Source organism: Vanessa atalanta, chromosome 10 (genome assembly GCF_905147765.1).
Source record: "Vanessa atalanta chromosome 10, ilVanAtal1.2, whole genome shotgun sequence".
NCBI classification, from domain to species: domain Eukaryota; kingdom Metazoa; phylum Arthropoda; class Insecta; order Lepidoptera; family Nymphalidae; genus Vanessa; species Vanessa atalanta.
This window is the reverse complement of record NC_061880.1, coordinates 137,744-159,416: the sequence shown is the minus strand read 5'-3', so window position 1 is coordinate 159,416 and position 21,673 is coordinate 137,744. Positions and strand designations below refer to the sequence as shown.

General features: G+C 37.2%; 2 protein-coding genes across 5 annotated transcripts; one reads left to right on the top strand and one right to left on the bottom strand.

The window, feature by feature from the left end:
* Nucleotides 1-2,770: 2,770 nt before the first annotated feature.
* Nucleotides 2,771-6,085, bottom strand: LOC125066983 (procathepsin L-like). Of its 4 annotated transcripts, XM_047675335.1 has the most exons (7): nucleotides 5,993-6,085; nucleotides 5,620-5,819; nucleotides 5,052-5,066; nucleotides 4,152-4,299; nucleotides 3,432-3,640; nucleotides 3,154-3,352; nucleotides 2,771-2,932 (listed from the first exon to the last, which is right to left on the bottom strand). In XM_047675335.1, exons 1-7 carry the CDS (start codon nucleotides 6,083-6,085, stop codon nucleotides 2,771-2,773), a joined length of 1,026 nt encoding a protein of 341 aa, XP_047531291.1. The 4 variants fall into 4 exon arrangements, with proteins under 4 accessions (XP_047531291.1, XP_047531287.1, XP_047531288.1 ...); XM_047675331.1 differs by lacking the exon at nucleotides 5,052-5,066 and having other exon boundaries at nucleotides 4,152-4,320; XM_047675332.1 differs by lacking the exon at nucleotides 5,052-5,066 and having other exon boundaries at nucleotides 4,152-4,317.
* A 9,439-nt stretch (nucleotides 6,086-15,524) lies between these two features.
* Nucleotides 15,525-21,341, top strand: LOC125067043 (cathepsin L-like). The gene is made up of 6 exons (XM_047675421.1): nucleotides 15,525-15,617; nucleotides 15,689-15,888; nucleotides 17,745-17,892; nucleotides 18,935-19,140; nucleotides 19,218-19,416; nucleotides 21,180-21,341. The coding sequence occupies exons 1-6, from the start codon at nucleotides 15,525-15,527 to the stop codon at nucleotides 21,339-21,341; spliced, it is 1,008 nt and encodes a 335-aa protein (XP_047531377.1).
* Nucleotides 21,342-21,673: the final 332 nt, after the last annotated feature.

Sequence of the window (21,673 nt, the reverse complement as noted above, 5' to 3'; positions counted from 1 at the left end):
AACTCAATAGTAACTCCAAGATTTGAAATACAAAGTCCAGTGTAGTATATTTCCTGACCTGATGCAACATAGTAAAGTTATTCCAATATTTAAATCTGGTAGTTCTTCAGACCCTAACAACTATAGGCCAATCTCAATACTATATAAGGGTAGGTCCCGTAGCAAAATATTTAAAAAAAAATCTAAATCAATTATTGGCATAATTCAGCAGTATCACATATTCTGCTTCATAGTAAACCATTTGGATTTACGAGGGGTCGTCGCTCGCTAGCAACGCAGGTATCGAGCTTATAAGGAATATCTTTGAAACCTAGGGGGAGTCACAGGATGCCTTAGGGATTTTCTGTTTTGTTGTTGTTTGCCTTTCATTTTTTTCAACATGAAACTCTGGACAGGAAACTTTATCATTATGGAGTTAGAGCATGTGCTCGACCTTCAGACTACTTATCTTAATAATAGAATACAGAGGGTTGACGTTAAAGGAAAAAGGTCTCCTTGGGTCACAGTAAGTATGGAGGTCCCTCAAGGATCAATTCTTGGACCTTTTCTGTTTATACAATACAATAATCACTTGCCCTTTCTTGCTGGGAACAAACATGATATAGTATTGTTTGCTGATGATACCTCTTTGGTTTTTAAAATAATAGAAAACAAAACATGATTGACTACATTTATGGAATCCCAACTTTAACATTAGACCAATAAGAAATTACAAAATCTCTTTTCGTTTTTGCAATATGAAAGTGACAATAAACCCATCGTTTGCATTAGCACAAACACCAGAAATCGTACGAAAACGAGATCGAGGAAAAGTTCCGTATGAAGATCTACGTTCAGAACAAGCTTATGATGGAGGAGCACAACCGGCGCTTCGAGCGCGGCCAGGTGATGTACCGCCTCGGAGTCAACAAGTATGCGGACAAGCTGCACCACGAGTTCGTGCACACCACGAGTGCTCGATGATCGACCTTACGGGCTCCGATCCACCTTACACGTGTGACTTCATGCTCGATCAAAACAATAAAAACTGAGGTTACAACGATACTGAATAATACTCTCGGATCATAAAAATCTCTTTGTAAAAATGTTGCCAACACGTGGGGAGCGGCTAGGGGTCCTTACTTTGGTAGCCATTCTTCTTTACTCTTACAATTTTTAGTTTCATAATACGAATTAATCGTCATTTTTCTTAACTCAATCATAAACAATGTAAGTCGGTAAACGAAACTCCAGTGACCTTGAAACGCTTCGCTTTTTAGATCCAAACCACTAAGATAATCCCATAAACAATCACTATGTTCGTGTATTAGATGGACATATCTAACAAACCGAGGTCTTGCTGTATACGCTAGACAATTTGTGACTTAAATTTGAGTTATCCCAAAGCGTTGATGTCGGTTTTTTAAAGGCTGCGTGACGTTATGAAATGCTTTTGGATCTGTTTACTCGCTCCAGATCTGGGAAAGGCCCTCTCTCCTGTGATTAGTACGAGTGAGTAGTAGGCGAGTGATTTATTTCGAGCTCAAGATAAAGAGATGCATTGACTTGACGACTGTAGTCGTATACTATGTGAAGTTACGCAAGTTAAATTATATTCAAACAAACATTTATATCTGCAAACTACTCGTCGCTAATGAGGTTAGCCTCTGTAAATAACTTATATTTTTTCTTACTCTTACGGAATGATTACAATAATTAATTATACAGTATTGTTGTTCGGTGTTCGATTATTTATATGTTTGATACTTTATCCCTGAGGAATTAGCAAACATAAATTCGCCTTTGGTTTCCGTTACACTACATAATTTTACATTAAAATTGAACAAGTGCAAAAAACCGTGTCTAGCTTTATCACCTGCCACTGCTTGTATGCGTTACCCTCTCGAAATCTCAGTAAACTTTTAGACAATGCATGTTTCCAACAACGTAACAATAGGTCTCCAACTGAGAACACCGCAGTGCTTTGAACACATATGTGGAACGCTACATGCGTTGACATACCGGCCCCGTCTCTCAGGGAAACAGTGTTTAAAGCCGGAATCACTACGGAAAAGATGAAGCGAGCCAACAATGCAAATATTAGTCTCGCTTTTAAATTGTTTCGTTGTTCTGTTTGCAGTTGAAACCTTGGAGTAATTGTGCAAACATTTTCACTAAAAGTATAACACCTCATCCTTTTCGTATTTCGTCGAAAGAGAGTCACTGGCTATTCTCTTTTTATATCCATAATTTCAACAGTTGTTTTTACAATACTATTTTACATATATCTGTTCGAAGCGGCCTGCAGGTGGTCGTTTTGATTTCCAAGGTATGTTATGATTAGTGTCCGACCGAAAGTTCTAGGTAAAAGTTTCGGCCAATTTTGGCCGAAACCGAAACTGCCATGGAAACTTGATTTTTGGCCGAAACTCCGCTGAAACCGAAACCGAAACCGAAACTGAATTCGGAAGTTGTCGTGCACGCACCTAACCTAACTTCGTTTCTCGAAACCGAAACCGAAACTACGTTCGGGAGTTACCGCGCTGTGCTCGGTCATAATAGGAGCGATAATTGCTTGACACTTGTGCACTCGCTACTAACTCCTTACGCCGTAATGTGGAGGACAATGAAACAGATAGTTTTTACAAAATATTTAATATATATATATTTAAATCTATATCTCATAATGCATGACCTAATAAAAACTTTGTTGAACATTTTGGAATTTCTGGAATCTGATATGTCTGTCGCTTCACGTCGTGGATATTAAAATAGTATAATCAGTGGGCGCTCAGACGAGCGGGTAGGAAGCAGCCGAAGCGATGCCACAGTGGTTGTCGCGGTTGCGTGCCAACTTCATGTAGCCGAGCATCCCCCACGAGCGTCCCCACGAGTTCTTGATGAGCCAGTAGTCGCCGCCAACCTCTTCATAGCCATAGCCTACCACCAGCACCTACGGATGGACGACGGAACTAGGTTAGATCGATAATGTTTAGTTAAAATTACGACTTTCCTCTCTAATAACATGTACTGTGACTAATAACATGTAATCACCGTAAATTGGCATAAACTGTTTAGTATTTGATTTGAGAGTTATACTATTTGTACAACTAAAACTAAAAAACTAAAACTACTTAGTACTTAAAACTATAAGGATTAAGCTCTCCGACTCACCGCATGATTGAGCCTGGTGGAGGAGCATCTGCTGTCGTAGTAGATTCCAGTGGTGTATTTCTGGAAGGACGGCTGGCTAGCGTCGATGGTAACAGAGACAGGCCCCACGGAGGACACGGCATCCATTAGCTTTTTCTCGTTACCCTTCGGCAGGTCCACGAAACCCGATACTTTCGCGCCCACATTCCTGGGGTTGTACCTGTAACGGCCAACGTTTAGTGGCTGGGCGGGCTAGTAGACATAAGTTGACCATCGGTACGGCTAACGCTCGAGCTTACCTGCACTTGTCTTCGTCGTCCTCTTCGTAGGGGTAGCTCTCATCCGTGTCGATGCCTCCATTGTCACGGATGTAAGTGAAGGCGTGAGGCACGGAACCGCCTTTGCAGCCGTTATTCTCGTAATTTTTCGAGCAGTCGATCAGATTCTGCTCCGAAAGCGACACGAGGGTGCCGCTACTGCGGAATTGCTGCCCCTCCAGCGAGCCCGTCTACGGTAGCGGTTAGGTTACAGTTTAGTTATGAACATTTAATAAAAGCTAACAGAGCTGACGACGTGTCCCCGTGAGTACGGTAGGTGGGATTTCGTGTTCATTTGTGTTTATTATTCATCTTCTTGTGCGAAGAAACAGTCCTGAATATGGACCCCTATATAACTCAGGATTGGTGGATGATATTTAAGAAAAAAAATTAAAACCTCGAATACTCTCCTTTTCCTCTTGCCGATCCCCTCACAGAGCTGAGTAGGGTGACCTAACATTTATTTTTAAATGTTTATAGTATATATATGTAAGAAAATCACTACATTATAGTGTAACTTTTCTTAGTTACCTGTTTTGAGTTTGCCGCCTTATACTGTAAGTAGCTGATGCCATTACAACGTACATATATTGCACCTAACTAAATATTCATGGGTAACATTCTATCATTGGAACAAGGGCCGTGTTTCGTGGATGTTGTGCGTGGAGGAGGGTGGTGTGGGTGCGGAGGGTAGACACTCACGGCGCTGAATGCCCAGCCGGAACCGCAACTTCCTTGGTCCTTGATTTCGGTGACTAGGCCCTCCGTGCGCCAGTCCATCGTCTTCGGTGCCGCCAAGTTGGTAGGTGACAGGAACGTAGCGCCGCGCAAAGTTAGTCCCTCCTTGAGGCTGCCGACAGACAATTCACTCCTCATTATCTCTTCTCACCAGGTGGAGTCTATTGTACACACAGCTACAAATCATTTATAATAATACTATTCACAAACTCACTTTTATTTTATTACAGAAAGCAGTCATACTCAATACAAGTACAATTGTTCGGAAATTCTTATCTAATGATTAGGTAGTCCTGACCGTTTTTGTTTGGACAAAATCCCGCAAAAACGGAAAATAAAACCTCGATAAATCGAGAGCATTGAAAAAGTAAAAATATAAATAATATTAATAATTAATGTTTATTTCATCAATAACCATATATTTATTTAAAAAAATAGAATAGTAGCCATTCCCCATTATTAGGAATCACTAATATACCTCTTTACCCCTCCATTTAAGCTTAACGCTTGCGTTAGGAGTGGGAATGTCAAGGGCCCAAGGGTTCACGATCGATGCTGCGACTTTTACATCGGTAGGTGGCTCTTTTGAATTATTGAATAATTGAACATGACGTTTTTTTAATTTATTGAATATTAATAAGTGAATTTCCCAGTGAAGTTCCCACTTTTCTTTGTTTTCAATATTTTTATGTACACATATATATATTAATATATGATAATTGATATGTATAATCACCACTTTTCTGTCTTATCAAAACAATAAATTGAGCCTGGGGTCAAAGAATACTTAAGAGATACTTTGTAACTTATCTAAGGCCTTCCTTTGTATGCAACATGAAATGCTGCTTAGGAAGCATTAGAAACGCACTCAAATTTTTGCTCTCGTACCGGAGTAATCGAATTGAGAGGATTGATGTTTACAGTTTAAGATCTCCTAGGGCTGTATTGTTTGCTGTGTGGACTGCGTCTGTGTGTTCTTTTATATTTAAATTAAATAGACGCCAAGCAATATCTGAGTCGTAAACAATGCTCTTTCGAATACAGAACTTTGCTTCGATTCATTGCATCGCATAGAGTCAATTATAGACTGTTAAATAGAAAAAGAAACCGATTATCAAATTTATGACTCGAAATGTTACAATTATAAAAATGTATGTGTCGCTATACATTCCAAGCTACAAGGGTCCCCCTTATTAATGGTTTGACGAGTAGACTGAGTTTTACAGAAATCGCCGCTAAGAAAATTAAATTGTTAAACATAGCCGTTATTAATACGACGTATAATCTGAGACCCAAAGCTTCTTTCAAACAAATATCAAGACATTATAATCTTGCCTACATTACAAGTAGCTTGTACAAACATGTAAGTTCGTAAAAATATAAAAGATTTTGTAGAAATTGTTATGTGTATTGGGAACAAGCGTCCACTCACTTGGCGGTGTGGTTAAATCCGATCATGTGCACGAACTCGTGGTGCAGCAGGTCCGAGTACTTGTTGGTGCCGAGGCGGTACGTCTCCTGGCCGCGCTCGAAGCGCCGGTTGTGTTTTTCCGCGTCAAGCTTGTTCTCAACGAAGATCTTCATACGGAACTTTTCCTCGGTCTCGGTTTTGTAGGATTTCTTGTGTTCCAGCTAATGCAAACGATGGTTTCATTGTAACTATCATATATTGTGAAAACTGCTTTGGTCTCAATACAATCTTTAAACTAAGAAAAAATAATTACAATCATATTTTAATAAGAGAAACTACTAACATTTTTGTTTATTTAAGTAATATCTGGACATGTGAATTGGGTTTTGTTTACCTTGAAGGCGTTCCATTCATCGCGGACGACGTTGGTTAAGCTTTCGGCACCGACCACCGCCACCACCACCACCAGCACAGCCAGGCTCTTCATCTGCATTCAAAATTTCACGATTATAACTAAAGAGCGAGTCTCGAAAAAATGGGAAATATATTTGTAAAAAAGTAACAGTTTTGAGCTGGTAGCATTCTTGCCACCATTCCACGCGTCAAGATTTAACAGTCACTATTTTTAATACGTATATATTTAAAGACTTCCATTTAATAATTCTTATGTTAATAAAGTTTTTATTCTATACTTACATTTAAACGAAACAGTAAGGTAACACCTACTTAAATAAAAAGTAATCCTTCGTACTTGTTTTATGGAAGAAATAAACTTAGTAGGCAAGCTGAATATCGAATTTATCATTAATTACTGTCGTGGCCGCCAGTTGAGCCTACTTATTTATTTGTGAGATTTATATTTATAAAATATAAAAATAGGATTAATTGCTTCTCTTACCTTAATTTATTTTTATACAGTAGACGGCAGCAGCGGAACACGCTTAGAAACTTCAAGTGCTAAGTCGTTAAACAAATACAAGCCTTACTCAGATGTGAGTTCTGCTTGACTGCGCCGGCTGAATTAATTTACTTGATTTATATAGCTAAGAGTTGACCTTGCCCGATTGGGCGTTACCGATAAACACGCCTCACACCCTGTGCCCTGTACTTGCAAAGCGTCACAGGCCCTTTCGGTACAACCTCTCACCGCGACAGAGGGAGAGATTAAGCGATAGAGCGGTTACTTCGCGCTTGGAAAAAAAACAATTAAAAAGATATTCTGCAAAAATAAGCCGAAGGTTCCCTTAGTGTTGTGTTACTTAATATTCCAATGCGAATAAAACGATCTTGTGATAGATAGCTTAGGAAAGAAAGCTCATCTACTATTAATATTAAAACATTCAATTGTTTTTAATTCTTTCGAAGACGAAGAGAAAGTGCTCTATACGATGTAAGATGGTTCACACAAATTATTTTTAGGTTTTTTCCTTTTGCATTGAGTTTCGAGGAAAAAGGAATTAGTTTAACTCTTATGAAACCATGTCACGTATGTCATAATTTTAGTTTTGTAAGCAGCTCTGTTGCTTTTTATAACGATCCACATTAGAATGATAGAAAAATGGTGGTAACTCCTGAGTTACTCGCCAGTTATTTTCGGTAAAATCTACTCTCCGAACGGATGGTAGTTTTTTACATTTAATTCAATACTGTAACATGCCTCACAGAACTTACATGTATATCAGCCTACTCACTCGAATAAACGATATTTTCATTTTGAGTGGTGACCACTCCATCAGGTGACTTTTTTTTCAATTCCTTACGTTTTTATCATAATTTATTAATTTAGAATAACCAGTATGTTAAGTAATTCTAGCGAGAATTAAATATATGTGTCGCAGCTTACTAGTTCGATTAGCCCTTTTACTAGGCGTCGCCGACCAATCAGCGACCTGAATGAGACTCCGCTAATTATACATCGTCCGTTTAAGAAAGAGTAATTTGCTTTAGCCTTTTCCGGAAATAGACACAGACATATTAAAATGTCCTGAAAGGTTAATTAATAAAATATTCTTCATAACCTGCGCTAAAATATACATATAATGAATATTTTTAAAATGGTTCGAAATGTACATATATATGTATGTTCTCCTTACGTATTAAATCTATCTTCTATCTATATCTATCTATATTCTTCACATATAATAAAATCGTAACTGATCGAAATCTTTACATGTAAGATATTTGAGAAAAAATAGTACTGGGCTAAAATTAAAAGGAATTACGACAAAGAGCAGCTCGCACTTTCTGTAAGTAATAAAGATTTACTTTGGACTATAATTAAACCTATTATAAAGCTAAAGCTTTAAAAAGCTCAAATACCTAAATTTTTCGGGGCTCTCTAATTGCTATATTAATTTGCAAACATTGGTAAAGTGCTCGCAGGGAACATACTGAGAGCGAACCTATATGTTCTCTATTGGACATTGGTCCCCGGGCAGTGTGTGATATCATAAAAAATCTTAAGGCAGAGAATGAATAATAATGAATAAACTGAATATTTTGCCTGAGAGACACTTCCAAAGTGGTAAAATGTGTGTACCCTCCCCCCTCTGTAACTTCTAAAATAAGAGAATGATCAAACTAAAAAAATATATGATGTACATAACCATGCAAACTTCCACCGAAAATTGGTTTGAAAGAGATTTAGTAAGTAGTTTTTTTTAATACGTCATAAATCGTTAACCGCAATTTACCTTTCATTCAACATCTCAAACATAAAAATAAAAAATACAATTTCATAAACATAAACCCTGTTACTTGCTGCTACGGAACCCTCCATATATGAATCCGACTCGAAGTTGTTTATTTTTTATAGATAATCATCTATCCGGGCTTATTGTCTATTTTTTATTTTTATATGCTGAATGCATTTAAAAAATTCATAACATTACTACAGATTTCGTTAGGAAGTTTAAACGTGAAAAATAAACGCCCACACAATAAAACTATAATTTCATTTATGTTAGGTTAGTGGATTTATTGTCTCGTATTGCTTCCGATAAATTACAACGGCCCACTACTAAGCCGAGATGGCCCAGTGGTTAGAACGCGTGCATCTTAACCGATGATTTCGGGTTCAAACTTAGGCAAGCACCACTGAACTTTCATGTGCTTTATTTGTGTTTTTAATTTATCTTGGCGATGAAGGAAAAGGTGAGGATGCCTGCATGTGTCTAATTTCAACGAAATTCTGCCACATGTGTATTCCACCAAACCGCATTGGAGCTGCGTGGTGGAATACGCTCCAAACCTTCTCCTCAAAGGGAGAGGAGGTCTTAGCCCAGCAATTGGAAATTTACAGGCTGTTAATGTTGACCCACTACTAGTCTCCAACTCTTTCCTTTTCCCGCTTCTGACTACTCAGGAACAAATAACATCGGTCTCGAACATTCACTACGTGACTCTTTACTGATATTGTCGTCGTCTAACAATTTATTAGATTGTCTTTCAACATCGGACTTTAAGCTATTGGGAATACGATATTGTTTTGTATAAGCAGGGTGTAAGTTTGGTTTTAAAATAACATTGATTACATATATTTTGGTTGCAGTGAGCTTATCACCCGGAAAATGAAAGATTACGGTACATTAATTAGCATAAACGCTTTTGATGTATGTTTTTCCGCGGTTTATGTTACACGAGCATGTAATTATAAAACGAAAAAAAAAAACTATTTTAAAAATTCTAATTCGGATTTAAATAATGATAATCACTTGTATTTGGATTTGAGACTGGAATAACATAATTTCTAGGTGAAACTATTACACTTGCTAAGATTATTTTTCCTTATTTTCTTACAGAAATAACGGGAATACTGTTCCAAATAAGTAACTACCTCAACATAAGATTTAGTCATCGTGATATATCACGATGGTCGCCCTCTATTCGATCGAAAAATAAAGAATTTTATTTGTGCTCAATTCTAATCATATGGTTTATCTTATTGATTTTATTAATTGTTAATTATAATTATTATATAATAGTTTAAAAAATGTATTATATGTATTATTTTTAATTATTATGCTTATGTTTAATTTATATTTTCAATAATTACATTGTGCAATATGATAATGCATGGTGCGACTACCTGTAAGTAGTAGAACTTTTGCCTTGATAATTTTGAAATGTAATTTTATTTTTTATTTTGGATGTGATATTGTATCTACTGTTGGTTGTCCTAATGAAAATAAAATAAAAATAAAACATAATGTTCTACGCACTACTCGCATCTGGTTGGAATCCTTAAAAATAGTTTTCATACAAATAACTCATTACAATATAATAATCTATTTATTAATAATGATATATTCACTATAAGTATGTTAAATGTAATTTAAGCTAACAAATTTAAACATTCACAAATTGAATTGATATTAGACTTAACGATTGTTTTATTTTTAAGAAGAGCACAAAATAAAGTAAAGAGCTAGTTTTTTAACGTAATTTCCTGTCACAACAAATACAGCAATCTTACCCTAATATTTATTGTCTTTTTTAAAAACCACGTTCTAAATCTTTCGATACACCGGAAACTGACGACTCATAAACTGCATCTATAGGTGCCATGAAGGCACCTTTTAAATAACCATTTTAACTAAATTTACGATTGCGTAGTGTCTTATCCTAAGTGTATGTTCGTATACTGGTTTGTACATTGATACTAAGCATTCGACTTTTTTGAAAAGGTGGTTCAATCAGGTTGAACCACTTCCTTTTTATTTTGTAACGAAAGATTCTTAGATGAGAATCAAATCTTGGGGTGGAATATCTGAACGTTTATGAGCAGGCAAGAAAATAGCAAGGCAATAGAGTTCATCTTTACTTTAAGAGACAGAGGCTTTTATTGAATTATTTCTGACCTCCAGATACTTGAATCCTCGGTTCGTAAGCATCTTCTTGGCAGAGTAATCAATATTGAAGTCCTGGGCCTTTCTTTTGGAAATAACCTGTCATGTCTCATGTGCGTGTAAAACACACGGGTTTATTCAAACTTCAAACCAGAACACAATAGAACAATATTATTATATTGTTATTATTCAATATTTCTGATTATAGTTACTACAAGTTGGCGATAGAATATATGCTGAGTGGGGAACCACCCAGAGCCGCCGCTTTGTGCAAGCTCCTTCTTGCTTTGTTGCTTATATCAATAAGAGAGCGTGTCCATTTGTTGCTCAATATAACACTTGTAAGCAAAAAACTTTTCTTATCAAAAAGTTAAATTTTAATATGGTTCAAAAAAACTGTTAGCACTACAGTTAAAAACTAAGCAAAAAACTTTTCTTATCAAAAAGTTAAATTTTAATATGGTTCAAAAAAACTGTTAGCACTACAGTTAAAAACTAAGTACTGTGTTATAAATGAATCATTATTAGCCAATTATAATCCACTGCTGGACAAATGCCTTACCATCACCTAAACCTACCGGTTCACCGCCGTGCGCATCCAGTCAGCTCTCGTCACCTTCTTTAGGTCTTCGGTCCACCTTCGTCCTACGATGCCATATTTTTTTTATATAAAAGCTAGCAGATCAAAAGTAATGATACAGTCTAAGGTGGAGCGCGCTTGCCTATAAGATGCCTATTCACTCTAGACTTGAAGGTTTCCATATTTTATGTGGTAGGGAATGTCGTGAAGGTATCTATATTTTATGTGGTTTTAGTATGTCAACTATGTACGGGTGCAGATATTTTCGATGGCTTGCAGTTCTGTGAAAAAAAGGTGAAGGAGAAACCAAATTATAAATAGTTCCTGAGCACACTATCCGAAATAGGTCATTTAGAATACCGACAGATAGGCAATCTTACGACGGTGTTCCAAGCTCTGGAACTTTATATTGACTGTCGGGTTGCCAATGAGGCTTCTAGCACGACAATTCACTAAATCCAATGCATCAAGCTGGTACTTAGCAGAGCCGTCCCATAATAGCCTGCAGTACTCCAAGCACGATCTAACTTGGGCTTGATATAAGTTCAAAACCTGTTCCGATGTCAAGTACTGTTTGACCTTGTTAAGGATGCCAAGTGTTTTGCCTGTCATTTTAGCTTTGAAAAAAATTGCCTGATGGGTAAATAAGCCAGATACATTTCGTAAAGTCGGAATCAGGGTGAATGGACTCCTTTTTGCGGTGAACAATTACCCTTGAGTCTTGGTAGGATTAAATTAGAATTGACATTCGTCGCCCCGATTCGATACCTGGTTCGATATCAAATTAATGTGTTCTGCCAAGGCCTTTCTTTGCTCAAGAGTTACCGTTGCACTAGCCCGGCGATGGATACGTATCTCTCGTCACAGTGCTGTCGTCTGCGTACCCAAAGTTACCGGGTTTTAGTAGATTATTTATATGCAGTAGAAAGAGTTTAGCGGAGAGAATTGATCTAATAAGTTAGCCTTTTCAATTGCCGTTGAGGCCAGGGATCCGTCGGACTTCAGCAGCGGAGGCATCGATAGACACAAAAGTTCGTCTCAACCGAATAGGAAACGGACTAAAATGCTTAACTACTACGGGGATAGGAAGTTAATTTAGCCCAAACAGTCTAGATCGGTTGAAACGAACCTTCTAGAGAACCTTCATGTAAAACTTGACAGGAGAGTTAAAGACTCTTCTTACATGTAATGTCCGGAGCTTTGACGGTGCTACAAGCTACATGCACTGAGTTTTTACGAGCCTCAGCTACAGCGCCCTCAGCATTGTACCACCTGGGAATCTTGCCATCTAGTGATACGTTTATTCGCAGCTCGACGGATCATTACAAGAGAATGCTTCTCTCTATCCGCTGCCAAGAGCAGAATGCAAAAAAGTGTCGCATCTCATCCTAGTCTGCTGACTTGTATCGCTACACCCGGCTGGTTTCAATGGGACCAATCACACAATGATAAGAATTACCCAGGGGAACTGCAACTAACACAAAAATCCGGTTAGAATCGGAAGTCAGTCCAGACAATTCGGTGTGTGACCATCCGCGTCTGCCTCCCGGGTTGCTTCATGTAGCAGGTGTGAGAGATCTAAGGATAGGGTGAATTTGTTCGCATTTCTCTCGGCATGGTTTTCTGGTATGGGCATAGCCAATCTTGGTGATGAGCGTTATATTCACCAAGAAACATCATTTGAACAGTTGGGTACCGATGTTGAACGGTATTTGCCGTCACGCTGATATACTCAAACATCCGAATCGTCCTCTAGTTACTACTGTGCGATAGATGTAAAATTGATATAACGTGGATCGGCGTCTTGGGAACCTCCCAAGTTTCGGAGACGCCGATCCACGGTATCCAACCCTAGGACTCATCTTCTCTAACAGCCATCGGTACTTTGACATACGTACTGCCCCTTCAATCTTATAATAGTGCAAGCACATAGCTAACTCCAACGGTATATATAACTCATCCAGATAACATAATTTCTTATTTAATTCTTCAAAGATTAAAACTCGCTTAGGCTACGGAGAAATTTGGTAAGTTGTTCCAGTGACTTTGTAAAGATCGCTAAATCCTAAACAAATCTGAGATGACTATGTGATTTACTGTCTACATTGACTATACTATACATCCAATCCAGTGACTTGAAGACAGAGAGCATTGTAGATCGAATAGTAGATCTTATCATCCGGGATCTTTCAACATTTAAGTCGGAGTTTAGAACACCTCGGACAAGACGATGATCCCTCCCGATATTGAACCTATTTAACATAGAGACATTTTTAAATATATGCCTTTTATTCGAAATGATAAAGTCTACCTCGTTTCCTGCCACGTTACTTCTATTTTTGCATCATATGTAGCGGATCTTCTTTTCCATAAAAATATAAACAGATGTAATAGAAATAAATATGCTAGGTTTCCCTCTGCATCTGTTATCATTAGCTTTTTTTCCTAAGCTGTCTATCACGAGATCGTTTTATTAACATTGGAATATTAAGTAACAATACAAAGATTTCGTCAAACTCCTCTTTCATCTGTCAAACTTTTACAGAATGTCTTTTAAAATATGTTTATTGATTTTAACGTGGCATTGCGTTAATCATATTTTAAAAGACCCCCCGTCTGCCTAATAAATTAGTGCGTGACTAGAGGTGATGCTGAGCAGACCTGTGACACTTTGCTCCGCAAATACAGTGCACAGGGGGTGTATGGATTCCACGCGCCATGTTTATCAAAAACGATTAATCGAGCAAGGTCGACGACATATATCCTCTTACCTAAATAAATCAAGTAAATTAATTTAGCCGTCGCAGTCAAATAGAACTCACGTCTAATTCTGCCTTTCATTTATTTAACGACTTAACACTTGCAGTTCTAAGCGTGTTCCGTTTCTGCCGTCTACTATAAATGTATATAAAAATTAAGGTAAGACAGATCAATTAATTAAATTCTTATAATTTAATTTAAAAATCATACATACCTACTTCTTTGTATTGCACGCTTCCTTGTTATATAACGAGGTGTGCAGCATTGATTTGTGTGTGCTGTAGTCAGCTTATGTATGCGTAGGTATACCAAATTATCTTGTATGATTACATGAAAACAAAAACAGATGTAGTAAAGATTGATGTTTCGTTTATAAAATCTGTTAAGTGAAGAGTGTTTATTTTTGTACAGAATTGTATAAGGGGGATTCGTGCATTATAAAATAGATAAAAAGCCTTTAAAAAAATGTTACACACACAGGTTAAAGAGACGTTATACAGGATAATGAGAAATACCAGGATGTGTAAAATAATAATCAAACAAGTTAATAAAAAAAAAAGAATTCTTACAGAATCAGAATCGGCTTGCCAGCCGCATAGCTGCCTACTATTTCCGTCGCTTAATTTGCTTATCTAGTCTTACTGTTTGTTTTTGGTATTTTACCTTGAAAAACATTCATAATAAAACAAGTTTAAAAGGATTTTGAAGGTTGCATTACAAATATTTTCTTTTCATTGTACAAAGGTGAGAAACGAGTGAGAATATGGCCCTGACCGAACCAGCCCATTCTACTTGAAACCTTGCTGTTTTCAGCCGGTGCGACAGTGAAACAGGAGTCGTTACATATTTATACAAAATAATTACCTGAATTACTTGACTGCACATATTATACATTGAATAAAGATAACACACCTGTTACAAACTACAATCGTTGCTTTTCGACGTGATTTTTGTAAAACTGGCAACAATCGCATCGTGTACTGTTTTGTTTCTTAGGTAGCTTTGGTTTGTTCGATAGCGGAGAGTTTACGCGAGAAAGGACATTTCGCAGTTTAATAATATGTAAGTATTTTTAAAAGTGTGAAACTAATTCGTACATCATATTTTCTTGCTGGTTAATTATTTACGAACATATTGTAAAAAGTACCATTTAATAATCTAAATAACCTTTATATATAAGTATTATACACATATTCTTAAGAAAATATTATTTTATTTTACCCTAAAGTATGGCCGCTTGTGTTTGGTCACGACAGATTAGAGAGCATAGTGTAAAATACATTTCCTGTAAATATATTGTTATAAAAACTATAATACTTCTAAGCCACTGTATAAATAGTATCTTTCAACGAAATAGTTAGGAAATAATTATAGATCTCTAAAGAAATAAACATACATGTCAAATCAATCAAAAACAGCTTGAACGTGTCAACCTGTGTACAGTGCTGTGTGTGTGTACAGTGCTATTCTTTGACATCAACCCGCATACATACATCTATGTTGTAGTTAAATAGATAAATATATTATAAAGTAAGAGAAGAAAAAAAAGAAAGGTCTCCTTTAACGTACATACTGTTTGATTCGGGCAATGCACTGCTTAACAGTTTTGTTAGTTTTTTTAAAGATTGGTTGCCAACTGTTAGCTCTAATGGTATTAAAAAATATAACTTTTTAAAAAAATACTATCGAGACTCGCTTTTTTATAAAATTCGTGAAGTTTTTTCAATGTAGATAATACAATGAAGAGCCTGCCTGTGCTAACGATGATGGTGGTGGTGATCGCCGCCGACAGCTTCACCGACCTTATCGAGGAGGAATGGAACGCCTTCAAGGTAAACCAAATCACGTATCCATTTATTACTCAAATATATGAAAGTTACAATGAAGCCATCGTTTGCATTAGCGGGAACACAATAAATTGTACGAAAACGAGACCGAGGAAAAGTTCCGTATGAAGATCTTCGCTGAGAACAAGCTTGTTATAGCGGAACACAACCAGCGCTTCGAGCGCGGCCAGGTGACGTACCGCCTTGGCACCAACAAGTACGCCGATATGCTACACCACGAGTTCGTGGATATGAACGGATTCAACCACACCGCCAAGTGAGTACACGTCTTCTCTGCGATGTGGAGATCCGATCCACCTTACACGTGTGTCACGCCAGGAGGTTATATCGATCCTCAAAACTCTACTACTCACGGGAATATACAGTTCTCTTTGTATAAAGTTCAATGAAATATTTTAGTATTACATTAAATCAACAAGACCTTACTTTCGTAACACAAATTGAATCATATTTATTACCTCAGTGACAAATGATGTAAATCGGTAAACGAAGTTCCAGTGAGCTTCCAACGCTCCGTTGTTTCGATCCAAACTAGTGAGACCAGCCCATAGACAATCATTAATTTATTAAATGGACATATCTAACAATACTAGTCTAAAAATATTATTAACAAAACACAATTACTATTAATTAATAACGTATAAATATACGTTAAATAATATGTGTGTAAAAAACATTATGCAATAACAAATTACTTTTATTAATTTCTGGTTTGCGAATATTATCCCAGAACAATACAACCATGATACCCTGAGCGTATTTCGCGACGCCTCCCGCCAAAAATGAATAAATTTAAAACCAATCAACTTGGCATAATGACGTTCGGAAAGTTAGATTCATTCCCCTTATAATATGATATAAATTTGAGTTGGTCCCAACGTTGCTGTCTGATGTTTATGTTAACCCTGTTTCAATACATGTGCAAGTACTTTATAATAAAATTTGTAACAAACGACAACGCAATGACGGACCAATGTCTGTGTGACGACAGGAACTGCTTTGGATGTATTTGCTTTCGTTCGTGGGAATGCGCTCTCTCCCCTGATTAATATGTACTTCGGCGAGTAATTCAGTTTGACCTCGAAAATAAAAATATACATTGATTTGACTTTTCATTAAAGCAGAAAACCATATGAATATTATCGTGAGATGTCATTACATGGTTTGCAAGTTTAAATATATTCAAACAAATATTTATTTATAACTGCAAGCTACTTGTCGCTAACGAGTTTATCTCTGTAAATAACCTATATTTGTCCTCACCCTTATGGAATGATTATAATAATTAATTATACGGTATTGTGTTCGATTATTCATATTTTGTTACTTTATCCCCGAGGAAGTTCAAACAAACACTTGGGGCTTCGCCATTGGTTCCCGTTACATTACATAATTTAACCCCAAAATTTAACAAGCGTAAAAACCCGTGTCAGGCTCCTGCTTTATTACCTAAGGAGTCAAGTCACTGGTTGCATGCCTTACCCTCTGGAATTCTCGTTAATATATTATTGAGAATTATACAATATTGGATTTTCGTGTTCTCAAAGATTATTCCGAGGAGTGACAAAAATGCCTGCAACTTTGTCTTTTACTCGTAAGCAGGAGGGGAGTACGCTTATAGTAGAATTTATATCGCCTCAAAAACCTAGAAATAATCAAGTTCGAGGGCTGTAACTGCAATGTAATCAAATTGTACTATATACTATATAACTGCAATATAAATAAATGTATATATATCAGTTTATGTTAATGAATGTCATCCTGCCTGCAAATAATTGAGCAACTTTTCTACTCGCATTTGCTAAAACAGTGAATGCTTGTTGAAGTTTTTGACTTAATGGATGAAGCAATAAGATCAGGAGACCTACCTTAACACCGTTATAATTTTGTTAATATAATATCGATTGTGTTCTACACAATTAAATTATTTAAACAAATCGCAGAATACGCCAATAGCAGTCTGTGATTCGTCCCTTACAAACTAAGTATGTTTATGATGTTACATTCCCGCATCAGTTGTCGAGCGACTTCTGATAAAACCGAATCGCTAAAAATAGTATTTGTACCGAAATAGAGTAAAATATTGATTGGATGGATGTTGTCTGTCAGCAGACTCAACGAGGAACAAGTTCCGCGTGGCGCCACGTTCCTGTCACCCGCCTACTTGGCGGCACCGAAGATGATGGACTGGCGTACAAGGGACGCCGTCACCGAAGTCAAGGACCAAGGAAAGTGTGGCTCCAGCTGGGCATTCAGCGCCGTGAGTATCCGCCCTCCGTATCCACAGCTCTCGTCTCCACACACAACATCCACGAACCACGGCCCTTGTTCCAATGACACAAAATGTTGCCCATCGATATTAAGTTTGATGCAACATACGTTGTAATAGCAGAACTTACTGAGGATACGAATGCAAGTTTAATTACTAAAAAATAAAAAATAAATTAAAAGTAACAAACCTTTTTAAAAACTTTTATTTAAGTGCGCTAAAAAGAAATAAAATAAACTTTCACACCAAAACTGTGTTTACTGTTAACTTACAATCATTGTCATTTTACATAAAACAATTTACATGTACGATAGTAGGTGTGTCCGCAACTTCGTGCGCATTTAAGTACTTAAATCTTGTTTTAAAAAGGTTTATTACTTGTGATTTATTAGTTTTAGTTTTGTTCATTAACAAATACTTGTATTATGTGTGGGAGTTATTCTCCTATTATTATTTTTTCACCGATACATATACAATATATACCTTACGTACCTGAATTTGACTATGCCTTAATCTATATTTTAAATATTGTAAAATAAATGTTCGGTCCCGTCATAGTGCCTAGCACTATGACGGGACCGAACATTACGGGACTACAATCACAGAGCACAGTACCCCTAGTACTGTGCTCTGTGATTGTGTGTGTGGGCAAGAGAAAAACCTCGAAATGACGTAGTTACTCATTCATATTTCGAAGAATTTTCCACCAATTTCTACCTAACCTAACCTATCCACCAATTTATATACGAGGTGAGGTGTGTTTTTTCTACGCGAAGATGAATGATAAAAACAAATGACGACCTCTGTGGTCGAGTAGTGGGTTCGATTCCCGGCCGAGTCGATGTTGAAAAAGTTCATTAGTTTTCTATGTTGTCTTGGGTCTGGGTGTTTATAGTACCGTCGTTACTTTTGATTTTCCATAACACAAGTGCTTTAGCTACTTACGTCGTTCAATATTTAATGACGAACACGAAAGCTCTATTTACTTTTATTCATTTTCCGCAATTGAACTGTAATGTAACCAACGCTGCAGACGGGCTCGCTGGAGGCGAGGCACTTCCTCAAAACCGGCTTCCTGGTGTCGCTGTCGGAGCAGAATCTGATTGACTGCTCGACTGAGTACGGAAACAAAGGCTGCAAAGGTGGCTTCGTTGCCAACTCCTTTACGTACATCCGTGACAACGGAGGCATCGATACGGAGGAGAGCTACCCTTACAAGGCCGTTAGCAAAATGTGCAGGTACGGGCGAGCGTCGAACGTGCCATTGATGCCGACGACCACTGCCTCATCCAGCTACTAAGAGCCGACCATTGCAGGTACGATTCCGACTACGTGGGCGCGAAAGTCGTTGGCTTCGTGGACTTGCCGAAGGGCGACGAGAACAAGCTGAAGCAAGCCGTGGCCAGTGAGGGGCCTGTCTCCGTCACCATCGATGCCAGCGCGAGGTCCTTCCAGTTGTACACCACCGGAATCTACTACGATAAGAAATGCTCTTCGAAACACGTCAATCATGCGGTGAGTCGAAGATCTATCTATCTCTATAATTTTAAGCTGACAAACTTAAGATTTGTCAATAAAGAGGAGATAAAAGAAAGAACTTTATAATATTATGAAAAGTACGATGGTATGGTATCCTGTTGTTCGCTAATGTGAGTGTTCAGTTCAGGAACCGGCCCGTCCATAGAGCGAATAGAGCGGCCGCTCCAAGTCACCGAATGCTTCTGTGCCCTCTATACACTTGCGAAAGGATCCTAAGTGCCCGCGACGTCCCTAGAGTCAAATGTTTCTAGCGCAATCCTGCTGATTATGATCGTTTTCGTGAAATATAACCGTTTCATTGCAGTAATAACAAATTAAATACACCAAAAACAAGCAAATTCAGAGCTTGGTTCGTTTATTCTTCTTCCACGATTATTGGAGAAATGTTATCATATCATAATGAATAACGCAAAAGGAAATTCCACTGTGTGTTACGTTAGTCATTGTTATTGCTCTAAAAATATAGAAAACTGTACACCCGATATTAGCCGTAGACAACAAAGTATGTGTCACATTCCGATACTTTGACATTAGTAATTTTTTGTACGTGAATGTTTCATTACTTGAAGAAATAATTGACGTATTCTTAGAAGAAATTATGCATATATAAGTGGTTAACATGAATGATTGCAGAGGTCGGGGTTACGAAAGTGGCGCAATAATGATTCCACCACAAAAGGAGTGTTGTGTAAGAGGAGTGTGACATAATTGAAAGGAATTTCAGGCATTTTTTAATCGCATTGTGTTTGCCATTGTATCGATCTAGCTCTAACTGATGCAGCCACGACTTGAGCAAAAACAATTACATTCTTGGTATCGTCCAGCGCTTGGCCGTGTGTTTTTAAACTCAACTAAGAGGTGAGAAGCTTTTTCAAATAAGCACATAATTTTGCTTTAAAATAGGTTGTGAGACAAGATGGGAAGTAGAGTCAAAAATTTGAAAGCAATCCGATACCAGCGAGCTGAGTTAAAAGTGTCGTGGAAGAAGAATACGAACAATGAACTGACCCCGTGAGTTCGAAAGCTAAAATATTTGCAGAAAATTTGTATAAATTTGAGATTTTGCCGTCGCATATCATTTAGTATGTCGTTTTATTCCATATTGATGTGGTTCGGTTAGCGTTAAGCTTTGACCTGTCAGAAGCTTTAAAAATATAGAAACGACGACCTATCTAAGTTTGATATCAATTCGGTATTTTATAAACGAAGAAAATACTTTCCTTTGAAAGTGAAGATGACGTGCCAACAGATCCAGAGATATTGTTTAAAATAAATGGAAGAAATTCCAATGGGTCTTGACATAAACTCAATAAAAACACGGTTTCAAGAACTTTCATCAACAAATGGCTCAGTTGTTGGATTTTCTTCGACAAGTACTTCTTGTAATAAATAAATGTTACTAATAACGTAAATATATTTGACTTCAATTCTCTGCCAACTAATCAATAAAATAAACAAATTAATATTCTTTCTTGTCTCTTATATGATTCATTACAATTAATGTATTGCAAAGGCTTATCGAGTAATAACAGTTCATGTTAAACGTTCCGATTTAGCATCACTATTGTTGTCGAGTCGTGGTTTACTTGCGTCTAGAATAAATATGAAATTGTTCGATTTTTTTAGTGTTATTATGGTAATACTAAAAAAATCTACCAATTTCATATTATATAGATAACAAAGTCGGAGTAATAATTTGTTAAACATCGATGCAACCTCGCTCCACCGACCGTTCACAGATGCTGGTGGTGGGCTACGGTACGGACAAAGAGGACGGCGACTACTGGCTTCTGAAGAACTCGTGGGGACGCTCGTGGGGAAGGCTCGGCTACATGAAGTTGGCGCGCAACCAAAACAACCACTGCGGCATAGCTACGTCCGCCTCCTATCCTCTGAGCTGAGGCCCATTGTTTATAAGTTTTAAGATCCATGACCGAAACGATTTCTCTAACCTTCTCACATTTCAGACGTTAGGTATTAACCTTAAAAGTTTAGGTTAAAAAATTAAATAAAATTTGTAATTGGTCTTCAAATCATGAGAAATGGGTATTTAATTGAAGACGAATATATGACATATTTATAAACTAATTTGTAATAATGCTGTCGATGATATCTTTGCTGGTTAACCTTAGGCTTTATTGTAAATATATGCATACAAGAAGAAATACAAAAGGACAAAACATAAACTGATTTTAGAGTTCCAAACTTGTGTCTAAACATTTGGACGTACGGT

Coding starts and splice junctions, on each gene's coding strand:
- LOC125066983 (XM_047675331.1), bottom strand. CDS start 6,085: ATGAAGAGCCTGGCTGTGCTGGTGGTGGTGGTGGCGGTGGTCGGTGCC. Junction 3,641..4,151: donor CCGGCTGGGCATTCAGCGCC/GTGAGTGTCTAC, acceptor CCGCTACCGTAG/ACGGGCTCGCTGGAGGGGCA. Junction 2,933..3,153: donor CCACCAGGCTCAATCATGCG/GTGAGTCGGAGA, acceptor GTCCATCCGTAG/GTGCTGGTGGTAGGCTATGG.
- LOC125067043 (XM_047675421.1), top strand. CDS start 15,525: ATGAAGAGCCTGCCTGTGCTAACGATGATGGTGGTGGTGATCGCCGCC. Junction 15,618..15,688: donor AGGAATGGAACGCCTTCAAG/GTAAACCAAATC, acceptor CGTTTGCATTAG/CGGGAACACAATAAATTGTA. Junction 17,893..18,934: donor CCAGCTGGGCATTCAGCGCC/GTGAGTATCCGC, acceptor CCAACGCTGCAG/ACGGGCTCGCTGGAGGCGAG.